At 44.4% G+C, this 19,715-nt stretch overlaps 1 protein-coding gene across 5 annotated transcripts; it reads left to right on the top strand.

Annotated features, from left to right (window-relative positions):
- The first annotated feature begins 13,128 nt into the window (after positions 1 to 13,128).
- LOC124233756 (serine/arginine-rich splicing factor 5) lies at positions 13,129 to 18,093 on the top strand. Of its 5 annotated transcripts, none has more exons than XM_046650934.1 (8): positions 13,129 to 13,278; positions 14,176 to 14,320; positions 14,653 to 14,723; positions 14,850 to 14,948; positions 15,249 to 15,318; positions 16,549 to 16,622; positions 17,082 to 17,192; positions 17,287 to 18,093. In XM_046650934.1, the coding sequence occupies exons 2-8, from the start codon at positions 14,195 to 14,197 to the stop codon at positions 17,552 to 17,554; spliced, it is 819 nt and encodes a 272-aa protein (XP_046506890.1). In that variant the 5' UTR covers positions 13,129 to 13,278; positions 14,176 to 14,194; the 3' UTR covers positions 17,555 to 18,093. The 5 variants fall into 5 exon arrangements, with proteins under 5 accessions (XP_046506890.1, XP_046506889.1, XP_046506891.1 ...); XM_046650933.1 differs by having other exon boundaries at positions 13,130 to 13,282; XM_046650935.1 differs by having other exon boundaries at positions 13,272 to 13,407; positions 17,290 to 18,093.
- The last annotated feature ends 1,622 nt before the right edge of the window (positions 18,094 to 19,715 follow it).

Here is a 19,715-nt window from a genome sequence, read left to right as displayed (position 1 = left end):
CAGAGCCTCAGGGACTGAGCAGGGCACCCAAGTGTCTGAGCCCCTCCGCCTGAACTCAATTTCACTGTCAGCCTCTGCTTTCCAAGGCACATGTCTCCACTCTGTCCACACCTCCCTTCCACACTGGAGTTGACTTTGGCCATGGAAAGAGCAAATGGGCTTTGAGTTTAGACAGCCTTGGGTTTGAATCCCACATTGTCACGAATAGTCCTGAACTTGGGAACTAGACCTCTCAGAACCTACTTCCTCTTCCAGAAAACAGGCTTAGCAATACTATCTCAGGGTTAGTGAGAAGGTCAAATAGATAAGTCTATGAAACCCCTTGCACAGTACTTGGCACACAGTAGGTCTCCAATTATTCCTGAATGTTATGAGGTACAGTAGGTAATTATTAGGGTATCATCCTACGTTAGGCATGGGGAGGAAAATAGGCATGACTCAGGCAGGCAAGGTAGTTTCACACTTCTGCCAAAGCAGAGCCTAGTGCAGGAAGACTGATAAGCCAGTTAGGCCTGCTCTGGGGGGAAGGGTGGTGGGGTGGTTATAAGTTGGATCTAGGGCAGACGGGGCCATTTTGAAGTTGAGCTGCTTGTTGGTTCAGCCTTTAGGATGTCAGCCTAGTTTACAATGATCCTCTTAAACTTCATCCTCGTCTAGGAGGTAGGCTCTCTGACAGCTATGTGTATGCTGTGTGACTCATCTCTTCAGATTGGACCATGATAGACACCTTGCCCAAACTGGGCTCATCAGATTTTCAACTCCATGGAATTGGGAATTGGGACTAAGAGGTTCCACTCTCATCCTGGGATCTACTTTTGCATGGAGGAGATATAAAAACCGGGTAACATGGTGTGGCCATCTTCTGCCATATGGATCAGGAGGCAGAGAAACCCAGACTCCAGGGAGAGAGGAAAAGAAATTAAAAAAGAAAAAGAAAAATGAAAAATAGAGAGGCTAAAGGGAGACTATATTTCTGAATTCTTGATAGTTCCCACTTCCTGTTTCCAGACTCCCTCTCAGGCCTGGGCACATTCTTGCCCTTGGATTTCATAAGATGCTTCTGAGTCTTTAACTATAAACCCATCTTTTGTTGTTTACACTGGATAACATTGTGGGTGAAGCTATTTTGTGCTCAAGTTACAGAAGCCAATTTGAGCTAGCTTAAGCAAAAAGAGGAAATTAGTGGAAGGTGCTGGGGGAATCTCATGAGATCCAGGAGGTTTGAACCAGTTTCAGGAGGTGCCAGCACCAGGGCAGCTCTGGGTACTCCAGCCACGGACTGCGAAGCCAACTTCCTCCTGGCATGCTGCCATTAAGATGCCTCAGTGACGGGTCTCTCAGTTCAAAACTCCAGATTCTCGGTAGAGAGGATCTCACTGATCCACGATGAGCAAATTAGTAATGCCTATGGGATAGCTTGAGGCGGCAGCAGCATAGCTGCTGAGAGAGTTTACCATGAAGACAGGACATGCTGCTCTCCAAGAACAAGGGGTGGGCATTCATCAGCCGGCCCAAGTGATGTCCTGTACAAGCTGGTTTGTGTGGCTGCCTGCAATGTGCATGGGGAATTGTGTTTCTCACTGAGAGACATGCAAATATTTATAAAACAGGGTCTCTGACATCAAAGAATTTATAATCTGCCCACAAATAATAATACTCCAAGGCAGCCTGTGACAACAGAGGAGATGTACAAGCATGAAGTGTTACAGAAATTTAGAGAAAGATAAGATAGCTGTGAGCTGTGGGGACTACAGCTCCAGATTCTAGGCCACGTTAAGGTTGGCAAATGACTTACTGAACGAAACACTAAAAATACACTTAACATGCCTTTTAATAAGCAGGAGGAGCATGTACTTACACTCAAGTGTTAAATGCAATAAAGCAAGAATGTGTTTTCGAGGGACCAATCCAGAGGGTGTGAGCCACAGTGACATACGCGAATGCACCGAGTGAAAAGTAGACACACGCCGATTGTGTCAGGGTCCTGTCTGAATTCTAAGGCAAGTTAATCACATCCTTGTAACCCTTGATCCTGCCCAGATTGTAAGCCTTTGGTGAATAGTCTCCCTGAACTCTCGTCCCCAGAGTGTCCATGCTTGGGATGTTCTGGGCTCGTGGCCCTTTCTCCGCTGGTCATTGGAAGCCTCCTTCCAAGACAAACTCATTCTTAATGAATTCACAGAATACTCCCTCCACGTCTTTGCTTCAACAAAAACCTGGGGGACTTCATCTATTTTCCTGGTCTCAACTGTCACATATATCCCTTCAACTCAATCACGAAAGTTGCTCTGGCTCACGTCTGTCTCTCATGCTTCAGACCGATGGTTCCTACTGCCTGATGGGATCTCCTCCCGGGATGTCCCAGGTAATTCCAACTCAGCGAACCTGAACGAACTCACGGGCAGTACCCCTTCCTCCTGTGTTCTCTGTTGCATCCATACTACAGCCTGGAAGTGAAATTTGATTCTTCTCTCTCCCTTACTCACCATGTCAAATCAACCACCAGGTTCTTATAATTTGCCTCCTTACTATTCCTTCAGTTTGTCCCCTCCCATTACCATTGCCCCATCAATCCCATGATTGACTTCATGCATAATTGCTGGTTTGCCTCACCATCTGTATTAGTTATCTACTGCTATGTGACAAATTACTCCTACACTTAACAGTTTAAAACAACAAACATATATTATCTCACATGGTTTCTGAGGGTTAGGAATCTGGGAGCGGCTTGGCTGGGTGGTTCTGGCTCAGGGTTGCTTCCAAGGTTGAGGTCACGCTGTCAGCTAGGGCTGCAGTCATCTCAAGACTTGAGTGGGGCCGGAGAAGCAGATTCTCCGGCCCCACTCACACATGAGATTGTTGGCAGGCCTCCCTTCCTGGCTGGCTACTAGCTGGAGGCCTCTCCATAGGTTGCCTGAGAGTCATGACACAGCCACTGGCTTCTCCCCAAGTGAGTGATATGTGTGTGTGAGTGTGTGTGTGTGTGTGTGTGAGACAGAGAGAGGGAGAGGGAGAAAGGGAGAGCTCAAGATGGAAGCTGTAGTCTTTTTAAACTGAATTTTCCATGTTTTCCCTTCCGGCATTTTCTATTGGTCGAATAGACCAAACCTGGTACACATAGGAGGGTGTGTGTGAATACCAAAATGTGAGGATCCTTAGGCATCATCTTGGGTCATAATCAATTTACCCTCTTTTTGGTAAAACAATCTCTTGATTTCCTTTGGGGAACTGCTTCTCCCCACCGTTAAGCTACAGTTTGAGTGGGGCTGCACCGCTCCCATTTCTGTCATGGCTTCCCGTTTGCAGCATGGGTGCTGATCAGCTAAAGCCTATATCAGCATACTCTTCTATGGGTTGAATTTTGTGTCCCTCCAAGGTTTATATGTTGAAACCCTAAACATTAGTGTGATGGTATTTGGAGGTAGGGCCTTTGGGAGGTAATTAGGATTAGATTAGGTCATGAGGATGGGGCCCTCAGGATGGAATTAATATCCTTAAAAAGAAGAGGAGATATGGGATCTCTATCTCTTCCTGCTTGTGGTAAGGAAGGCCATGTGAGGACACGACCAGAAAGAGGGTCCTCACCAAGAACCTAACCATGCCGGCACCCTGATCTTGGACGTCCAGCTTCTAGAACTGTGAAAAATAAATGTCTGTTGGTTAAGCCACCCAGTCTATGGTATTCTGTTTTAGCAGCCCAAAGGGACTAAGACGCTGTCACTCTGCCACTCTGATAGGTTCAGGGATGAGCAGATAACCCAACTGAATGTCAATGAGACATTAGGAAGCGTTTGCTGGAGTTCCCGGAAGGATCTAAGAAGCTTCAGTGGAAGCTCTGGAAGGGATGCTCCCTCTTCCTCTGGCCTTGGTGGCGCGAGGTTGTGAGGCTATGGCTGCTGGCATCTCGCTAACACAAGGCAAGCCAGCTTGGGAAGGAAGCTGACTCAGAGGAAGTAGAGCCAAGGGATGGATGTGAGAGACACTGCCAAGCCTACAGCTGGGCCTGTCTGTAAAAGTCTTGGTTATATTAGCCAATAAATCAACTCTTTTTCTTAAGATGGTTGTACCAGCGCTTCTGTTTCTTGCCATATAAAGAGCCCAAACTGATTTTGGCCACCATCACCCTCCCAATCTGCTCCCTAAAACATAAATCTAATCATGTTATCTTCTTGCATAAAACCTTACAACATCTACTCAGTGCCCAGTGGATAAAGTTCAAGCTCATTAACGCGGTGGTTGATCCCCACTCTGATCCTCTGTCTCTACCTCCAGCCTCTTCTTTCTTTGCTTCTGTTCTGAGCAACACTTAACTATTTATTCCATGTGCCCTGCTGTTCTGAAAAGGGTCCCTGGCTGGGAGCGCATGAGCCTTACTCAGGAATTAGGGTGGTAGAAACTTCCAGGCTAATCAAGATATCCTGGAAGTCCCAGATCTAGACCCAGAATCTGCACTAGTTCTTTTTATTGAGGTAACATTGATTTATAATATTATATAAATTTCAGGTGTACATCATTATATTTTGACTTCTGTGTAGACTACATCATGTTCACCACCAAAAGTCTAATCGCCATCTGTCACGGTACACATGTGCCCTTTTACCCCTTTTGCCCTCTCGCCACCCCTCCCCCTCTGGTAACCACCAATCTATTCTCTGTATCTATGTGTTTGTTGTTGTTTTATCTTCTACATTTGACTTCCTCCATCTGACTTATTTTACTTAGCATAGTACCTTCAAGGTCAATCCACGTTGTGGCAAATGGCAAGATTTCATCTTTTTTTATGGCTGAGTAGTATTCCATTATATGTATATACCACATCTTCTTTATCCATTCATCCATTGATGGGCACTTAGGTTGTTTCCAAGTCTTGGCTTTTGAGTAATGCTGCAATGAACATAGGAGTGTATATATATTTTTAAATTAGTATTTTCATGTTCTTTGGATGATACCTAGAAGTGGAATAGCTGGATCATATGGTATTTCTATATTTAATTTTTTGAGGAATCTCTGCACTGTTTTCCACAGTGGCTGTACCAATTTCCATTCCCGCCATCAATACATAAGGGTTCCCTTTTCTCTACATAACACTTGTTATTTTGTGTTTTTAGTAATGCACCAGTCCTTGTGAGCTAACACTGGAGATGCTGGGCCTTTCCTGGTCACTGGCTTTCCAGCAGGCTCTGAGTTTCTAAAGCTCTGGATTTCTAGCAGTATCTCACTGTGAATTCAACCCGATCTCTATAGAGCTCAGTAGGATGGTCCAGTTGCATCAGTAGCATGTCTTATTGCAGTTCTCCTTAACCGAAGTCACGGCTATTTGAATTAAATACTCAATATCCAAGCTCTTAAAACAGGAGACTGTTTATTTCAGGTACAGGGATCAAGAAGACACACCTGGCAGAGCTTCCCATTCCCTTCCACAACTCTATATGCAAGAGGAAGGCATTTCTTCCAGACTAAACTTGGCCCACTTGTGGGTACTCTGATTTATCAAGCAGATAGGATATCAAATGTTCTTCACTGGATTGGTCCTGTGTGCCTTGACCATAATTACTGTATCAGAAAAGAATACTTTCCAGGATTGGGGCTGAGCTGGAGGATATCTCTCTGGGGGGACGTGTACGCCACCACAGTGGCTCTATTACGAATTGGTATAGGGAGTTCATACTTTTGAGAATTCCCTCTTGATAGCAAAGATGGACAGACCCAGTGATGGTCAGTCTCCAGTTCCTGACAGCTAGGGGGCGGAGCAGGTGTAGAGGACAAGAAGCACTGGGGGGTGGCTCTTGGGTAGACATGGCCCTTGTCCAGTTCTTTCTCTCTCTTTTTATTAATCCTTTGAATGGTTTGGACTTTGGAATGTTTCAGTCTTTTATATTTTACCTGCAGACGATTTTGGAGCGTGAGAAAGAAATTTCCATGATCTTTAGTCACTGTCTTGTTGGTTCTCTTTGTTACAGCAGCTTAACCTCCACTTTCACTTCTGTCCTTTCTGGATGGAGCGACACGGCTGCCCACACCACTTATTATATAACTGAAATGAGCGAGTAACTGGATCAAATACATCACATGCATTCCCTTACTTCATCCTCATAACAATCCTATGAATTAAGTACTACTATTGATCTATTTCTCCCATGAGGAAACTGAGGCTTAGAAAGGTCCAGCAACATGCTGAAAGTCATAGATTCACTCCTTAACAAAAATTGTTGGTGTGCCTACGATGTGCCAGGCCCTATTTCAGTCTCTGGAGCATACCATAGCAAGCAGTGGACCTCAAATTCCAATGCACATCTGACTCCGGCTCCTGCCTGCTTAGCTCACGGGCTCAGCTGCTTCCCCCGGGTGACTCGGCCTGCAGATGTCACCTGTAACGCAGCCTGGATGCTTCCATCCTCACTAGTAACAGCTTCTGCTCAATTCATTTTACACAGTCTGGCTCACATTGTAACACAGAGACGAAAACGGCGCTGAAGTTACTTCCCTGTGATGCAAAAATTTCTATCCTGACTTAAAAAATGCTATAACATTTTTGATTTCACGTTTGAGCAGCCCTTTTAACTTCGGAAAGAAAATCCTTTAGAACTACAGAGTTAGAGAAGGCACACTGGGTTCAGTTAAGTTTCCACCGTTTCCAGCTGTGTGACTTTGAGCTGTGGTTTCAACAGATTAAAAAAATAAAAAGGGAGCATATGAACGGACTTTAGAGAGCTGTCTAAGGGCCGAATTCACTAACAAACCCACGGCCCCGCCCGCTGTGCCTGGCATACAGTAAGGGAAGGATGAATGGCAGCTTTTATGAAGGAGGATGAAGACTGTAAAAGGGCCACTGGATTTTGCAATTAGGTTGGTGTGAATGTTGAGAGCAGTTTCAGTGGAGAGGCGGGGTGGACGTCTGGCTGGAGGTGAATGAGAGCCTGAGAAAGTGGCATCTCGGAACGTAAAGACTGCCTGCTCCACTAAGAAATGTGTTGGTGGCACGGGGCAGCTCGACAAGTGACATAGGTAACAGGAGGTTTTTTTTTTTAAAAAAGTTTTAAAGAGGGAAACGAAGCAGGTTTGACAGTTAAGGATTAAAGAGCTAATGGAGAGGGTGGGACTTAAGATAGAAAAAGAAGAGAAAGATAACTGATGGAGCGAGGTCCGGAATCTGGTACATGAAGAATCAAAGCCATGGAAAGAAATTAAGCTCTCTCTTTCTCTGAGACAGACAAGAAGAAGATGCGTAATTTGAAGATGGAGGGGAGAGAGACTGAGGCAATGGTCGTCTGATAACTTCTATTTTCTATGTGAAGCAGGAAGGAGTGTGGTGGTCAGCGTCCAAGAAGACCCTCAGTCTTGCCCTCCTCCTGATTCTCACAACCTGTGTAGCTCTCTCCCACACTGTACCAGAGTTGGGCTGTGTGACCAATAGCATATGGCAGAGGCTACGTGTTATGGATTAAATTGTGTTCCCCCCCTCAATGAAGGTATGTTGAAGTCTTAACCCCCAGTACTTCAGACGTGACCTTATTTGGACGTAGAGTCTTTAAAGAGGTAATCAAGTTAAAACGAGGTCATTAGGGTGGGCTGTAACTCACTATGATTGGTGGCCTTATAAAAAGGGAAACTTGGGGGCCGGCCCCGTGGCTGAGTGGTTAAGTTCGCACACTCCGCTTCTGTGGCCCAGGGTTTCACCGGTTCAGATCCTGGGTGTGGACAGGGCGCCGCTCATCAAGCCATGCTGAGGCGGCGTCCCACATGCCACAACTAGAAGGACCCACAACTAAAAATACACAACTATGTACCCGGGGGCTTTGGGGAGAAAAAGGAAAAATAAAAATCTTAAAAAAAAAAAAGGGGGAAATTTGGACGCGAATTCAAACAAAGACAGACATGCACAGAAGGAAGATGACGTGAAGATGCACAGGAGAAGATGGCCATGTGACTGAAGCGATGCATCTACCACCAGCCAGGAACATTGAGAACTGCTGGCAAACAGCAGAAACTAGGAAGAGGTAAGGAAGGATCCTCCCCTGGGGCTGTCAGACGGAGTGCGGCCCTGCCTTGATTCAGGACTTCTAGCTTCCAGAACAGCGACACGATAAATTCCTGTTGTTTTAATCCACTCAGTTTTTGATACTTGGTGATGACAGCTCTAGGAAACTAACATGCTATGGTACGTCATGTCTGAGACTAGGTTATAAAAAGACTATAGCTTCCATCTTGGGTGCACTCTCTCTCTCTCCAATCACTCTCTCTTGGGGAAGCCAGCTACCCCCTTGTGAGGACATTCAGGCAGCTTAGGGAGAGGCCCACATGGAAAGGAACTGAAGTCTCCAGCCGACAGCCAGCAAGGAACTGAGGCCCGTCAATAGTCACGTGAATGAGTCTGGAAGGAAATTGGCTTAGTTGAGACTTTAGAGAAGACGGGAGTCCCAGCCAACAGCTTGTCTGCATGAGACAAGCTTCATGAGACTCTAAGCCAGATCTGCCCAGTCAAGCTGCTCCTGAATTCCTGACTCGCAGACACTATGAGATAATGTTTGCTGTTTTAAGCTGCTAAATTTGGGGGTAACTTGTTACACAGTAATAGATAACTAATACACCTGCTCACAATGAAGAAAAAATGGTTGCTTGAGAAGACGAGTGAAAGCACAGAATGGCCGCTGAGATATTGAGAAAGGGAGGGGAGAACCTAACAGTGCAGGTCTGGTTAGCTGTTGCAAACTATAGTGGGACCCACCTGATTGGGTACCAGTTCAATATTCAGATTCCTGAGCCTCAGACTTCTGAATCAGGCTCTCTGGGAAAAGGGCACTGGGAATCTGCATTTGAAATAGCACCCAACTGATTCTTTGAGAGAGGATAATTGAGAGTAGAAGTAAAAGTGGGACAGAAACAGCAGCTAAAGCTAGAATTTAAATTGCGTGTTAATTCATAGCACGACCTGACATCAAATAAGCACTAGGCTATGAACCTATAATTTCTAAGTTTTGTTAATGAATTCTGAATTAGTAAGTATTACTTTCTATCCTCACCTAAGGAAATACTCTCAAGAGCCCTTATGCTGACCTTCTGTGCCCCATCTCTCTAAAGATACTGCCCTGTTTTTCCTTCATTCAATCCCCATCAGAGATGCTCTGCCTATTCTAAGTTCTACCGCACTGCAAACTCCTCTGGCCTTGATGGTCAGGACTCCGCAAATTCAGCAGAAGTGCTTCCTGTTTCTGGGATTTCTGGGGCCACTCTAGTGCACACACAGGTATCACATGAAGCTCATGCTGCAGCTTTTGCGAAAGCGCCTTGATTGGAAAATCAGAACGTGGATTTTCTAGGCAGAACAGATGGTTAGATTCTCTAAGCCTCAGTTTCCTCATTTAAAAAATGTTGTAACACCTACATGCAAGGGCTGGCTTCAGGACTGATTGAGATAACGTGTGTAACGTCCTTAACACAGCTCAGGAAATGGCAGAGGTCAATATAAAGAGGGATGGTAAGGAGGATACACTTAGGACCCTGAATTTAAGTTGATCTTAATGTTAAAATGGTTTGTGTGCCAAATCTGCTTCCCCATGACTGCCCCATTCAGAACTCCAGCCATAACCTGAGTGAGATATGAGAACTTGGAGGGAAGATGGAGCCAGGCAACAGACAGATTTTATAAAGGACAAAATAGCAAGTTCCTAGATCCAGGTCAGCACTCCTCCAAGCCTCCTAAGTATTAGAATCACCTCCACCCCCCCACCAGTGAAATCCGAATTTCTGCTCGTAGGGACCCAGGCAGCAGAATGTTACAGACACTCCCCAGGTGATTTTACGGTGCAGCTGGTGTTGACAAACACTGATCCAGGCACTCAAATGAAAGAACTGGGTTCACAGGTATTTTAATTATTGTGCACTATTCAACAACAACAATAAAGACTCCAAGATGTAGGAATAGAAAGAAGTCAGATAGGTATGCAGGGCTGAATCTGAGTCTAAAACTGAACATTTTAAAAAACTATACTTTTCCAAGATTAATTCCTTAAGGATACTCTTGCAAATCTTCAGAATTATTAGCTAGAAGCAAGGAAGCAAGACTTTTTCTTAATGTTGGGAGTTTTCGGTACAAATTTTAAAGCATCTGGTGATATTTAGGACACTTTCAGAAAAAACAGAATTGCTGGTCAGAATGAATATTTTCCCCAGTCATGTAGTTGTGTCATGTTAAGTGGAAAAACAGATACAAATTTGGATATACACTTTTGATCATAAATACATTAAAACAAGAAACATGGAAAAATACCCATGATTAAGTTTTATGAATAAAAAACCCCTCATGATACCAAATTCTATATACGAAGATGACTCATATTTTGAAAACACAGTTGTGCTTACAGGAAAACACTAAACGGAAATTATAAAAAGCCAAATAGTTATCCCTCAGCGTTGGGAATAAGGATGGCCTTTTAAACTCTCATATCTGTGTTTTTAAAAGTGCTGATGTATTACTTTTGAATTGGAAAATAAAACATGTATTAAACTCTAAGGAAGAAAAAAACACAAGAAGGAAATACAGCAAAATATAATCAGAGGTTGATTTCACGAGATGGATTTTGTGTTCTTCTCTTTCAATTATTTTTCCCCTTGAACATTTTTGTGATAAAGAGTATATATTTCTTTTTATAATTGGAGTAAGATAAACTCTACTTAAAAATAAAGATCGAATTCTGTCTCCTTGTTTGTGGTTTTATTCTCTGACACAGGAGTTGGGTGGAGCATTCACAGGGCAGTTTAAAGTTTAGGAATCAGCTCAGGGGTCGGGGAACGATTTGTGTAAAGGGCCAGGCAGTAAACATTCTAGGTATTGAGGCCCATTTGGTCTCTATTGCAACTATTCAGTCCTGCTTTTGGAGCAGGACAAGAGATGTAGACAATAAGTAAATGAGCAGCAGTGGCTGTGTTCAAAAAACTTGATTGATGGATACCGACATTTGAATTTCATACAATTTCATTATAATGTCATGAAATATTCTTCTTCTTTTGATTCTTCTCATACTCTACATTATAAATGTAAAACCATCCTCGGGCGGTACAAAAACAAGTGGCAGGCTGGATTAAGCCCACAGGTTGTAATCTGCTGATGCCCAAGTTAGATGAAATCAGGAATGTGATGAATGAAACATCCCAGTTATACTGAAAGCCCCCAACAGAGATGGCCAGTCAACTCCGTGTTTATTTTAATCTGTGATTTCTCTGCATTTTTCCCTTACCTAAGATTTGCTACTTACTTGGATGCCTTAGGAAAAGGATGCCAAGCCATTGTGTTGAAACATTAATACAGGAACAGTACAATCTAAAAAAGAATGCTAATTGTAAATCCAGGTCTACAAATATTGAGTCTTTTCTGTGCTAGGCATATCCAGAAAACAAAAACATGACTAACACATATCTTTATTACAAGGCAGTGGTGACGGGAATCATACGGGTACACACAGAATACTGTAGGATCACAGAGGACGGAGAGTGATTCTGCTCATGGAAGATTTTGTGTTTATCGGAGAAACTGGTAAGAATCTGGGAGGGAGACTTACCAGGCAGCTGTCACAGAAAAAACAAACATTGCAGAAGACAAGTGGTTTAAAACACAGGAGATTAAGTCACTAGGCACTGCTAATGAAAAACTACCTTTGTGAAAATGAGAAACTTTTTAACTGTCAATAAATCAAGAGAAAAAGCTTTATAAAACCATTAGTCCTGAAGGGAACCACACCACCGCGGGCCGAAGGCAGCAACTTTTTCCATGGTGTCCGCACCATCAGTCTTGTTTTTCACCCCCAGAAAAGCTTTCCCAGATTACTTTCTCTTATTGCAAGAAAAATATTTAGTGAGTGAAATCACAAGCAGTCGCTTCATAGTCAACACAAAAGGTAGAAAATAATTGGAAGGCCGATTTTTTTAATTATGCAGAAAGCAAACAAATGTAATTAAGTAAGTACTGGTACCTGGGACAACTTGCGCATTATGAAATGCTAATGTTGATCAGGCTAGCAGCTAAAGATGTTTTCTTTTAATTTAGCTAATACATATTTTCGTTTAACTCCATCTTTAATTCCACACACCATAGATAACTAATTTCACAATTTTATTGTGTACGTGCTGAAGCACTTTTTAAAATACCATGAAAAAGGATGAATGGACGAGCTCAGCCATACAAACTATCCAAGTTCTAACCCAGACTTGCTCCGGCGCCGGAGAACAGTAAGAGCCTGTAGTTCTCTTTCTCGAACTACTTTATCTCCGTGTGACTCTAGTTGCAAGCAGCAACCTCAGATTCCGGGCACGTCTCAAAAATGGGGTGCCTTGGGTTGCACCTGAAAGCATGAAGAACAGGAACCTTTGCACCATCGGTCTCTTAATGCCTAAATTTCTAAGCGTGCCAAGCTTACTGGGAAAACGTGGAGTTAGGGATGGGGAGGACCACGTTTCACACCCACTTTGAAAAGACACAGTGCCTGAAGAACGGTAGACTTCCATGTTACACTCCAGAAACCCCACCAGCAGGCTTAATCAGATACCCCCTGGACTTAAAAGTAGCCTGAAACTTTTTCCAGCCAGCGCAGTCCTAGAGTAGTGGAAATGCAGAAATCTGCATTCTGGCCTCAATTGAGGATGGCCTCCTGGCTGCAGTTCCCGTTTCAATATTTCATCACGCAGAAACCTTCCATTTAAAAACTCCCGAGGTTCCTTAGTCTTTTTAACCATCACTAAACCACACGTCCGCGGTAGGGTTAAAAGTCACTTGAACATCAAGGAGCGCCAGCAAGGGACCAGAGATGGCCAGGTACTTTTGCAAAGCCTGAGTTTCCCTTACCCAGCACGCTTCGAAGTATCTAAGAAAAAATGTAGATAAAACAGAGGTGTCATTTGTCCTAGGGCGCGTTCACGGGAGAGATATGACGAAGCCAACGTCACGGCCCGGCAGAGGCGAACGTCCTCCACGGGCTGTCCCCGGGGCGCCGGTCACCTGGCGGCCGCGCCCCCACCAGGCCCCGCCCCCCGCGGGAGGGTCGCCCGGACGGTCGCGGTCCCAGGGCGGGGCCCACGGAAACGGCGTCCCGGGATCCAGCGGGGAGGTCCCGGGGCGGTGCCGGAAGTGACGCAGGGGCGCGCCCTCCATTTTGTGGAACGCCCGAGCAGTAAGTGCGTCAGTTGTGGGCAGACGTAGGCGAGCTGGGTCCTGGTCTGCGGGGAGGCTGCCGGCTCCGTCGCAGACTACGGACCTCTCTGGGGCTCAGCTGCCACAGCTCCTGTCCGGTAGGTGAGTGGTTCACTTTGAGGGCAAGGCTTCTCGGATCGAGGCTTCTTCATGGCCGCTCAGATGGCGAGTGGCCGGGGCTGCTCTCTTTGCGGAGGACGGAGTCCAATGAGCGCAGTTTACTCGAGGTGGGCGCTGGGGCACGTCTCCCTGGGGGTCTTGTTTGAGGGGAAGCGAAGGTGGAAGGGCGGTCGTGGTCACGGTCATTCTCACACCGAGGGGTTGGATGCCCCTCCCTGCCTCTCTGCCTCTTCACTCCGAACCCCCCGAGTGGCGGGCCGAGACCTTTGCTCGGGGTGCGGGTAGGGCTTCCCGCGGGCGGGCACAGGGACTCCGGCACGGCGGGGGCGGGGACGGGGGAGGGAAAAGGGAGCTCGGCACGCGCGGCTCTCCCACCGCCGGCTCCGCCGCCGCCATTTTGTAGCTGCCCGGCGTCCGCCCGGCGCTGTGGGCGCAGGCGCGGCCGCGGCGTCGCGAGATTCCGGCTTCCCCCCGCTGTGACGCTCCCGGGAGGCGGCGGCGCGCGCGCGGCCCGTCGCCATTGGGCTGGCCCGGCGGAGGGCGGGGCCGGCTCCGCCCGCACTTCTCGGCCTTTCCTAACTGCGGCAGATGGGAGGGGGCCAGAAGAGCCGGGGAGAGTGTGCGGCTGCGCAGTTCCGGAGGCGGCAGTGGGCGTTGCGGTTGCTGCGGTCTGGGCCCAGGGAAGGATCGTGTTGGGAGCCGAGTTTTAATTTTGTCTGCAAGGGACCTGGCCTAATAAGAGGCACTCTTGGCAATCTTGTTTGTAACATCACCGGGTAAACATTTTATTTTATGCTGTTTATGTTTTTGACCCCTTGAGCAGGCATTCCTCGGACATTCACTGGTATTGTCTCAATTGGATTATTTCCTAACAGGACATCCTAGCCGGACGTCATGAGTGGCTGTCGGGTGTTCATCGGGAGGCTAAACCCAGCGGCCAGGGAGAAGGACGTGGAGAGATTCTTCAAGGGGTATGGACGGATAAGAGACATTGATCTGAAAAGAGGCTTTGGTTTTGTGGTAAGTGTTTAGACTGATCGATCATCTGTGGTTAAGTAGGTAAAGATTTTGGTAAGGAGTGTGTTTGATCTTACTGAGTCCAGGTGGAGGAGCTTTAGAGAGTGTTGAGTCCTTAAGGTGGTGGGTTTCCTTAGGGGATCAAAGAACTTCTCTGCTGGCTGGAGGGAGACCACTCCTGGTCGCTTGTCCAATCAGGTTTATCTCCACAGCACTGTCTTTAGGAGATACTCCCCTTCTCTCTCAGGTTTTTAGTGCTCCTAATGTGTTGTGGGATACACTTTTAAAGTTTAAAGCCGTGTTACATGTTACCTTTTTTTTGTGCTTCAATTTAGGAATTTGAGGATCCCAGGGATGCGGATGACGCTGTATATGAACTTGATGGAAAAGAACTGTGCAGTGAAAGGTGGGAGTCGTCTCTTTAGTTTTATAACTATAAAGTAGAGCAGACTGGGTCAGCTGGGACATTTCTCTAAGTAGATCTCTCATATAGCTTAAGTGGATAATGGAGGTTTTTGTTCCCTTCCTGCAGGGTTACTATTGAACATGCTAGGGCTCGATCTCGAGGTGGGAGAGGTAGAGGACGCTACTCTGACCGTTTTAGTAGTCGAAGGCCTCGAAATGATAGACGGTATGTGACGGATGGCGGATGGCTGCTTTGAACAGTCATTACTGCAAAAGGAGTATTTATAATGTTTAAAACCATTAGCAGTGAGTGATTCTGGTCTTTATCGTATAATGTGTTACGTTATTCCTGTGTTAGTCCACTGTTTTAAGTCTGTATAACGATTCGTATAAAAACAATGCAGAAACTGTTGATGGAAGCCATTTGAGTGACTTGTATCTGACTGCTTGAACTTGCCCACAGTTGAACACAATAGGTGCACCTTACTGCATTTCTTCCATTGTGAGTACTCATTTTCTTCCTCAGAAATGCTCCACCTGTAAGAACAGAAAATCGGCTTATAGTTGAGAATTTATCTTCAAGAGTCAGCTGGCAGGTTTGTTGAAATACAGTTTTGAGATATTTTAATGTGGCTTTTTAAAAATTAATGGGTAGCTAATTTTTATTAATATGTTTCATTAAAAGTAGTTTTATGTTTAATTAAATTAATGGATTTAATTGTAATTTTAAAATTTTAATTAAACGTAACTGGGGGATGTTTTGAATTTTAATATTAGTGATCAAATGTAAATGTTTTGAGGATATATTTTCTTGTTTTTTAAAATCAATTTTAACCAAATATTAAACCCTTTATTTGCCAGCCTATCTGTGTCGTTGGCCTTATGACGAGGAGTGCCTGTGGGTTATCCTAATCGTTGTCTTGGTCACTCTTGGTTGGGCCTGGTTGACTTTGCCAGTCAGCTCCTACAGTGATCAATTGGCCACCTCTAGATCTGTGTTTGCCGGTCTAGACGTAATCGGTGCACTTACTTGAAGTGCCAGGTTGCAGCGATCCCAGAGCGTTGATAACGTGATCTGATTCCTAAGTTGAGAGCTGTCTTCCTGTAACGCTTCCGAATAAGAGGTCCTGGTCGAAAATCGTTGAAAGATACGAAATTAGGTGGTCGTTGGAATCCTGATCGCAGTAAAGTGGTCCTTGGTAACTGCACAAGAGTAGAACATGTCTGCATCCGCCAGTAGTCTGCTAATAGGGAGGGCTGTGCGATTAAAGGCTTCCATCCATTGGGTAGTGTCCTTCAAGTGGGTGGCGAAGAGCCAGTCGGGCATATGTCATGAAGGTTTCTCCGACCGATTAATGGTTTGCTGCTTGACTAGCCTAGGGAAATAATAATGAAGGTAAAGTAAACTTTTTTAATGGCATATGGGGCACAAAATAACTGGTGTCTTGTAAATGTTCTGTTCTTAAATATAAAATTTCTACTTTAGTCTTTGCTTTAAAAATATGTACTGTTCCTTTTTGTTTTTGTTTTTGTTTTGTTCTTTTTTTTGTTTTTTTCCTTTTGTATTGAGCTCAGTATAGACTAATACTACTTTAATGTTAAAATCTGAATTTTCTGTGGCATTTTGCTTAAAAGCAATATGCTATTTGCTTATTTCGTGCCCTGATATAGATAATTTTTGAATTCTGATAGACTACAAGTGTGGTAATTACCATGTTTGTACTTTATCTAACATCTTCTCTTTCAGTAGTCTTGTTTTTATACCATGTGGTTGTTTGTCTGTCACGTTTCCTTTTCTCTGCTTGACATGGTTGTCTTGTGTTAAGGATCTCAAAGATTTCATGAGACAAGCTGGGGAAGTAACCTTTGCTGATGCACATCGGCCTAAATTAAATGAAGGGTGAGTGTGCTGAAGATGCTAAGAGCCTTTTAAAATCCTGAAATTTTTACCGTGAATGTTCCTGATTACTTCAAATTGGGACAGGGTTGAATGCAGTGCTTCTCACTCAGGGGTGAGTTTGCTCGTCAGGGGACAATTGGTAGTGTCTGGAGACGTGTTCGGTGCTTGTAGCTGGTTGAGGGTGCTACTGGCATCTTGTGAGTAGAGGCCAGGGATGCTGCTGAACATGGTACAATGTACAGGAAACCCCCCACAGTAAAGAATTATCTGGCTTAAAATGTCAACGGTTCGGAGGTTGAGAAACCTTCCTTTAGTGCTCTGTTATCTGTCAAGAGATAAGATTGTTAATGTAGCAATAACGAAATGAGCAGAGCAAAGATACTTAATGTAGACTGCTGTATACAGTTTGTGAGACCATAAGGTGTATGTAACCTTACAGATTATTTTTATTCATTTTAGGGTGGTTGAGTTTGCCTCTTATGGTGACTTAAAGAATGCTATTGAGAAACTTTCTGGAAAGGAAATAAATGGGAGAAAAATCAAATTAATTGAAGGCAGCAAAAGGCACAGGTATCTCTTTAATGTGTTTAAGTCACAGTTTTATTTAATGGATTTGTAGGACTTGCCACTTAGGTTTTTTGTTTCTGTTTTTCTTCCTTTCTAGTAGGTCACGAAGCAGGTCTCGTTCCCGGACCAGGAGTTCCTCTAGGTCTCGTAGCCGATCTCGTTCCCGGAGTCGCAAGTCTTACAGCCGGTCGAGGAGCAGGAGCCGGAGTCGGAGCAAGTCCCGTTCTGTTAGTAGGTCTCCTGTGCCTGAGAAGAGCCAGAAACGTGGTTCTTCAAGTAGATCTAAGTCTCCAGCATCTGTGGATCGCCAGAGGTCCAGATCCCGGTCCCGGTCCCGGTCCAGATCCGTTGACAGTGGCAATTAAACTGTAAATAACTTGCCCTGGGGGCCTTTTTTAAAAAAACAAATTCCCAAACCATACTTGCTAAAAATTCTGGTAAGTATGTGCTTTTCTGTGGGGGTGGGGTTTGGAGGGGGGTTGGGTTGGGCTGGATATCTTTGTAGATGTGGACCACCAGGGGGTTGTTGAAAACTAATTGTATTAAATGTCTTTTGATAAGCCTTCTGCTCACATTTTTGTGAATGTCTGAAGTATATAGTTTGTGTATATTGACAGAGCTCTTTTATAACTAAAGCAAATTTAATTTTTTGTACTAGAAAAAATTTGAACATTTTAGTTCCTGGTTATTCAAATATGTTAATTCAGAATTAGTTTAATGCCTCAATTAAACTAATTAATAGCTTTGGACACTTAAAAGAGCTCTAAATTTGCTTGTACATAAAGGCTTAATTTGAGTTTTTCTTGTCAGGGCTAAGGGTGTCCTCCCACCCACCCTTTAACAGCTGCCTGGCCAAGACGTTAAAGCAGCTGTTTGTTATTGATAATAAAAGATTATAAAACTGCTTTTGTCTGTGTGTCTGAAGGAAGTATGCTATTTACTCCTCCCTTCCTCCCCATCTGCATTCATCACCTTTAAAGTCCCTTGTAGGGAATTGGAGCTGTTTGGATGATAGATTTCTTTTATTTTTAATTAAAAATTTAGGTAGTACTTGTGACTTTTCCAGGCTGGTCAGAAGATGGGCAGAGAAGTCAGTGAACTGTTCAAAAACAGTGACAGCTGACAGTAGTTTATGACCGTTTTCCTTGCATGTGACCCTCCCATGCTCTTCGTCTTGTAGTCCAGAGGAGGACACTTTGGGAAACATTGTAAACTTTGATGTTTCATGCCTATCTTAAAGATGGTAATAGAAGTTTGGTCAGAGATCAACACGAAGCTTTTTCTCTGGTCAGTGTTCATGAATGCTTTAAAGGACGTTGACTTGCTTTTCCATTTAGTCCTGAGACAGAGATGTGACAATATGTCAACAGGAAAACAATTTAATAGTGGTAACTAGCTAAAGTTCTCCATCCATCTTGATTAAACGTTAGAGCTTTATACCTACAGGTAGTGAGCTTTACTGTTCTAGGAATCTTGGAGACTGGATTTTCTTAATCCTCCATTTGAGTGCTAGGCTAGATAAATATTTGGTAACAGTGAATAACACATAGTAGCTGGACATGGTTTTAAGTGCCTTGCTTGCATATTCACTCAATTTCCAAAACTATACTGTTTTACAGGAGGAAATGCAAGGCCAAAGAGAAGAGCAGGTAAATGGACTGGGTGTTAGAACCCAGGAAGTCTTGTTCAGAACCCCAAAACCACACTTAACAGCATAGATTCATGTGCCCCAGCCTTGCAGGGATTTTGAGGAAGCTGAATTAGAAGTGCTAGAAAGATTGATTTTGGCTTCCCCACAGAGTGGGGATTGGGTAGTGAGAATCTCCTTTTGGGGATAGCTTTGAAAGGTTTTTGTTACATTCATGTGAAGGCCACATTCCTCTGTATCCAAGACTAGAACTTAGGCCGTGAAATGGTGAAGCTGATCCTTGTAACATGAGGCTGGTGCTAGGGAGAGTTTGTGGTATACTTGTTAATTCACTTGCATGGAGGGCACCGGTCTTACTTAAAATAGTGGAACCTAGGTTTGTTCTTCATAGTGTATCTCTGAAGGCTGTACAAGCCAGCAAGAAGTTGGGCTTTGGCAGTTTTTTTCCCTTGGGCTTTTTAAATATAACTCAGGGTAGTATGGTGTGTGCACTTTGACATTTTACCGGTTGACTTTTTTTTCCTTTCATCTCTTTCCTTTTGAGGAGGTAAATATCAGTGGTGTACTATTTTAGTGTTACGGATACTTGTTATACAGTAAAGCATTAGAATAAGACCCTTTCTTTGAGCTAATGGCAGAGATGTCTGAGGGTAGGTTTGAACCAACAAGTTAGCCTTACTTCCCAGATCCAGGGCCTGAGCAGTCACATGAGGAGTATAGGCTTCAGCAAAGTTTTAGGACCAGCCTTTGCAGGGCGTAGTGCAACTTTTGTTTTCTGTAGATTCTTTTCACCTAGTTCTGTAAGGAGAAGTTTGAGGATGATGTATCTCGAGTCCAGCCCTACCTTGCTTAAAAAGCTCAATAAGCTTGTTCTTATG

The sequence above is a fragment of the Equus quagga genome, unplaced genomic scaffold (genome assembly GCF_021613505.1).
Source record: "Equus quagga isolate Etosha38 unplaced genomic scaffold, UCLA_HA_Equagga_1.0 220_RagTag, whole genome shotgun sequence".
NCBI lineage: Eukaryota > Metazoa > Chordata > Mammalia > Perissodactyla > Equidae > Equus > Equus quagga.
The sequence above is the reverse complement of the archived record's forward strand: the minus strand, read 5'-3'. Positions and strand labels throughout refer to the sequence as shown.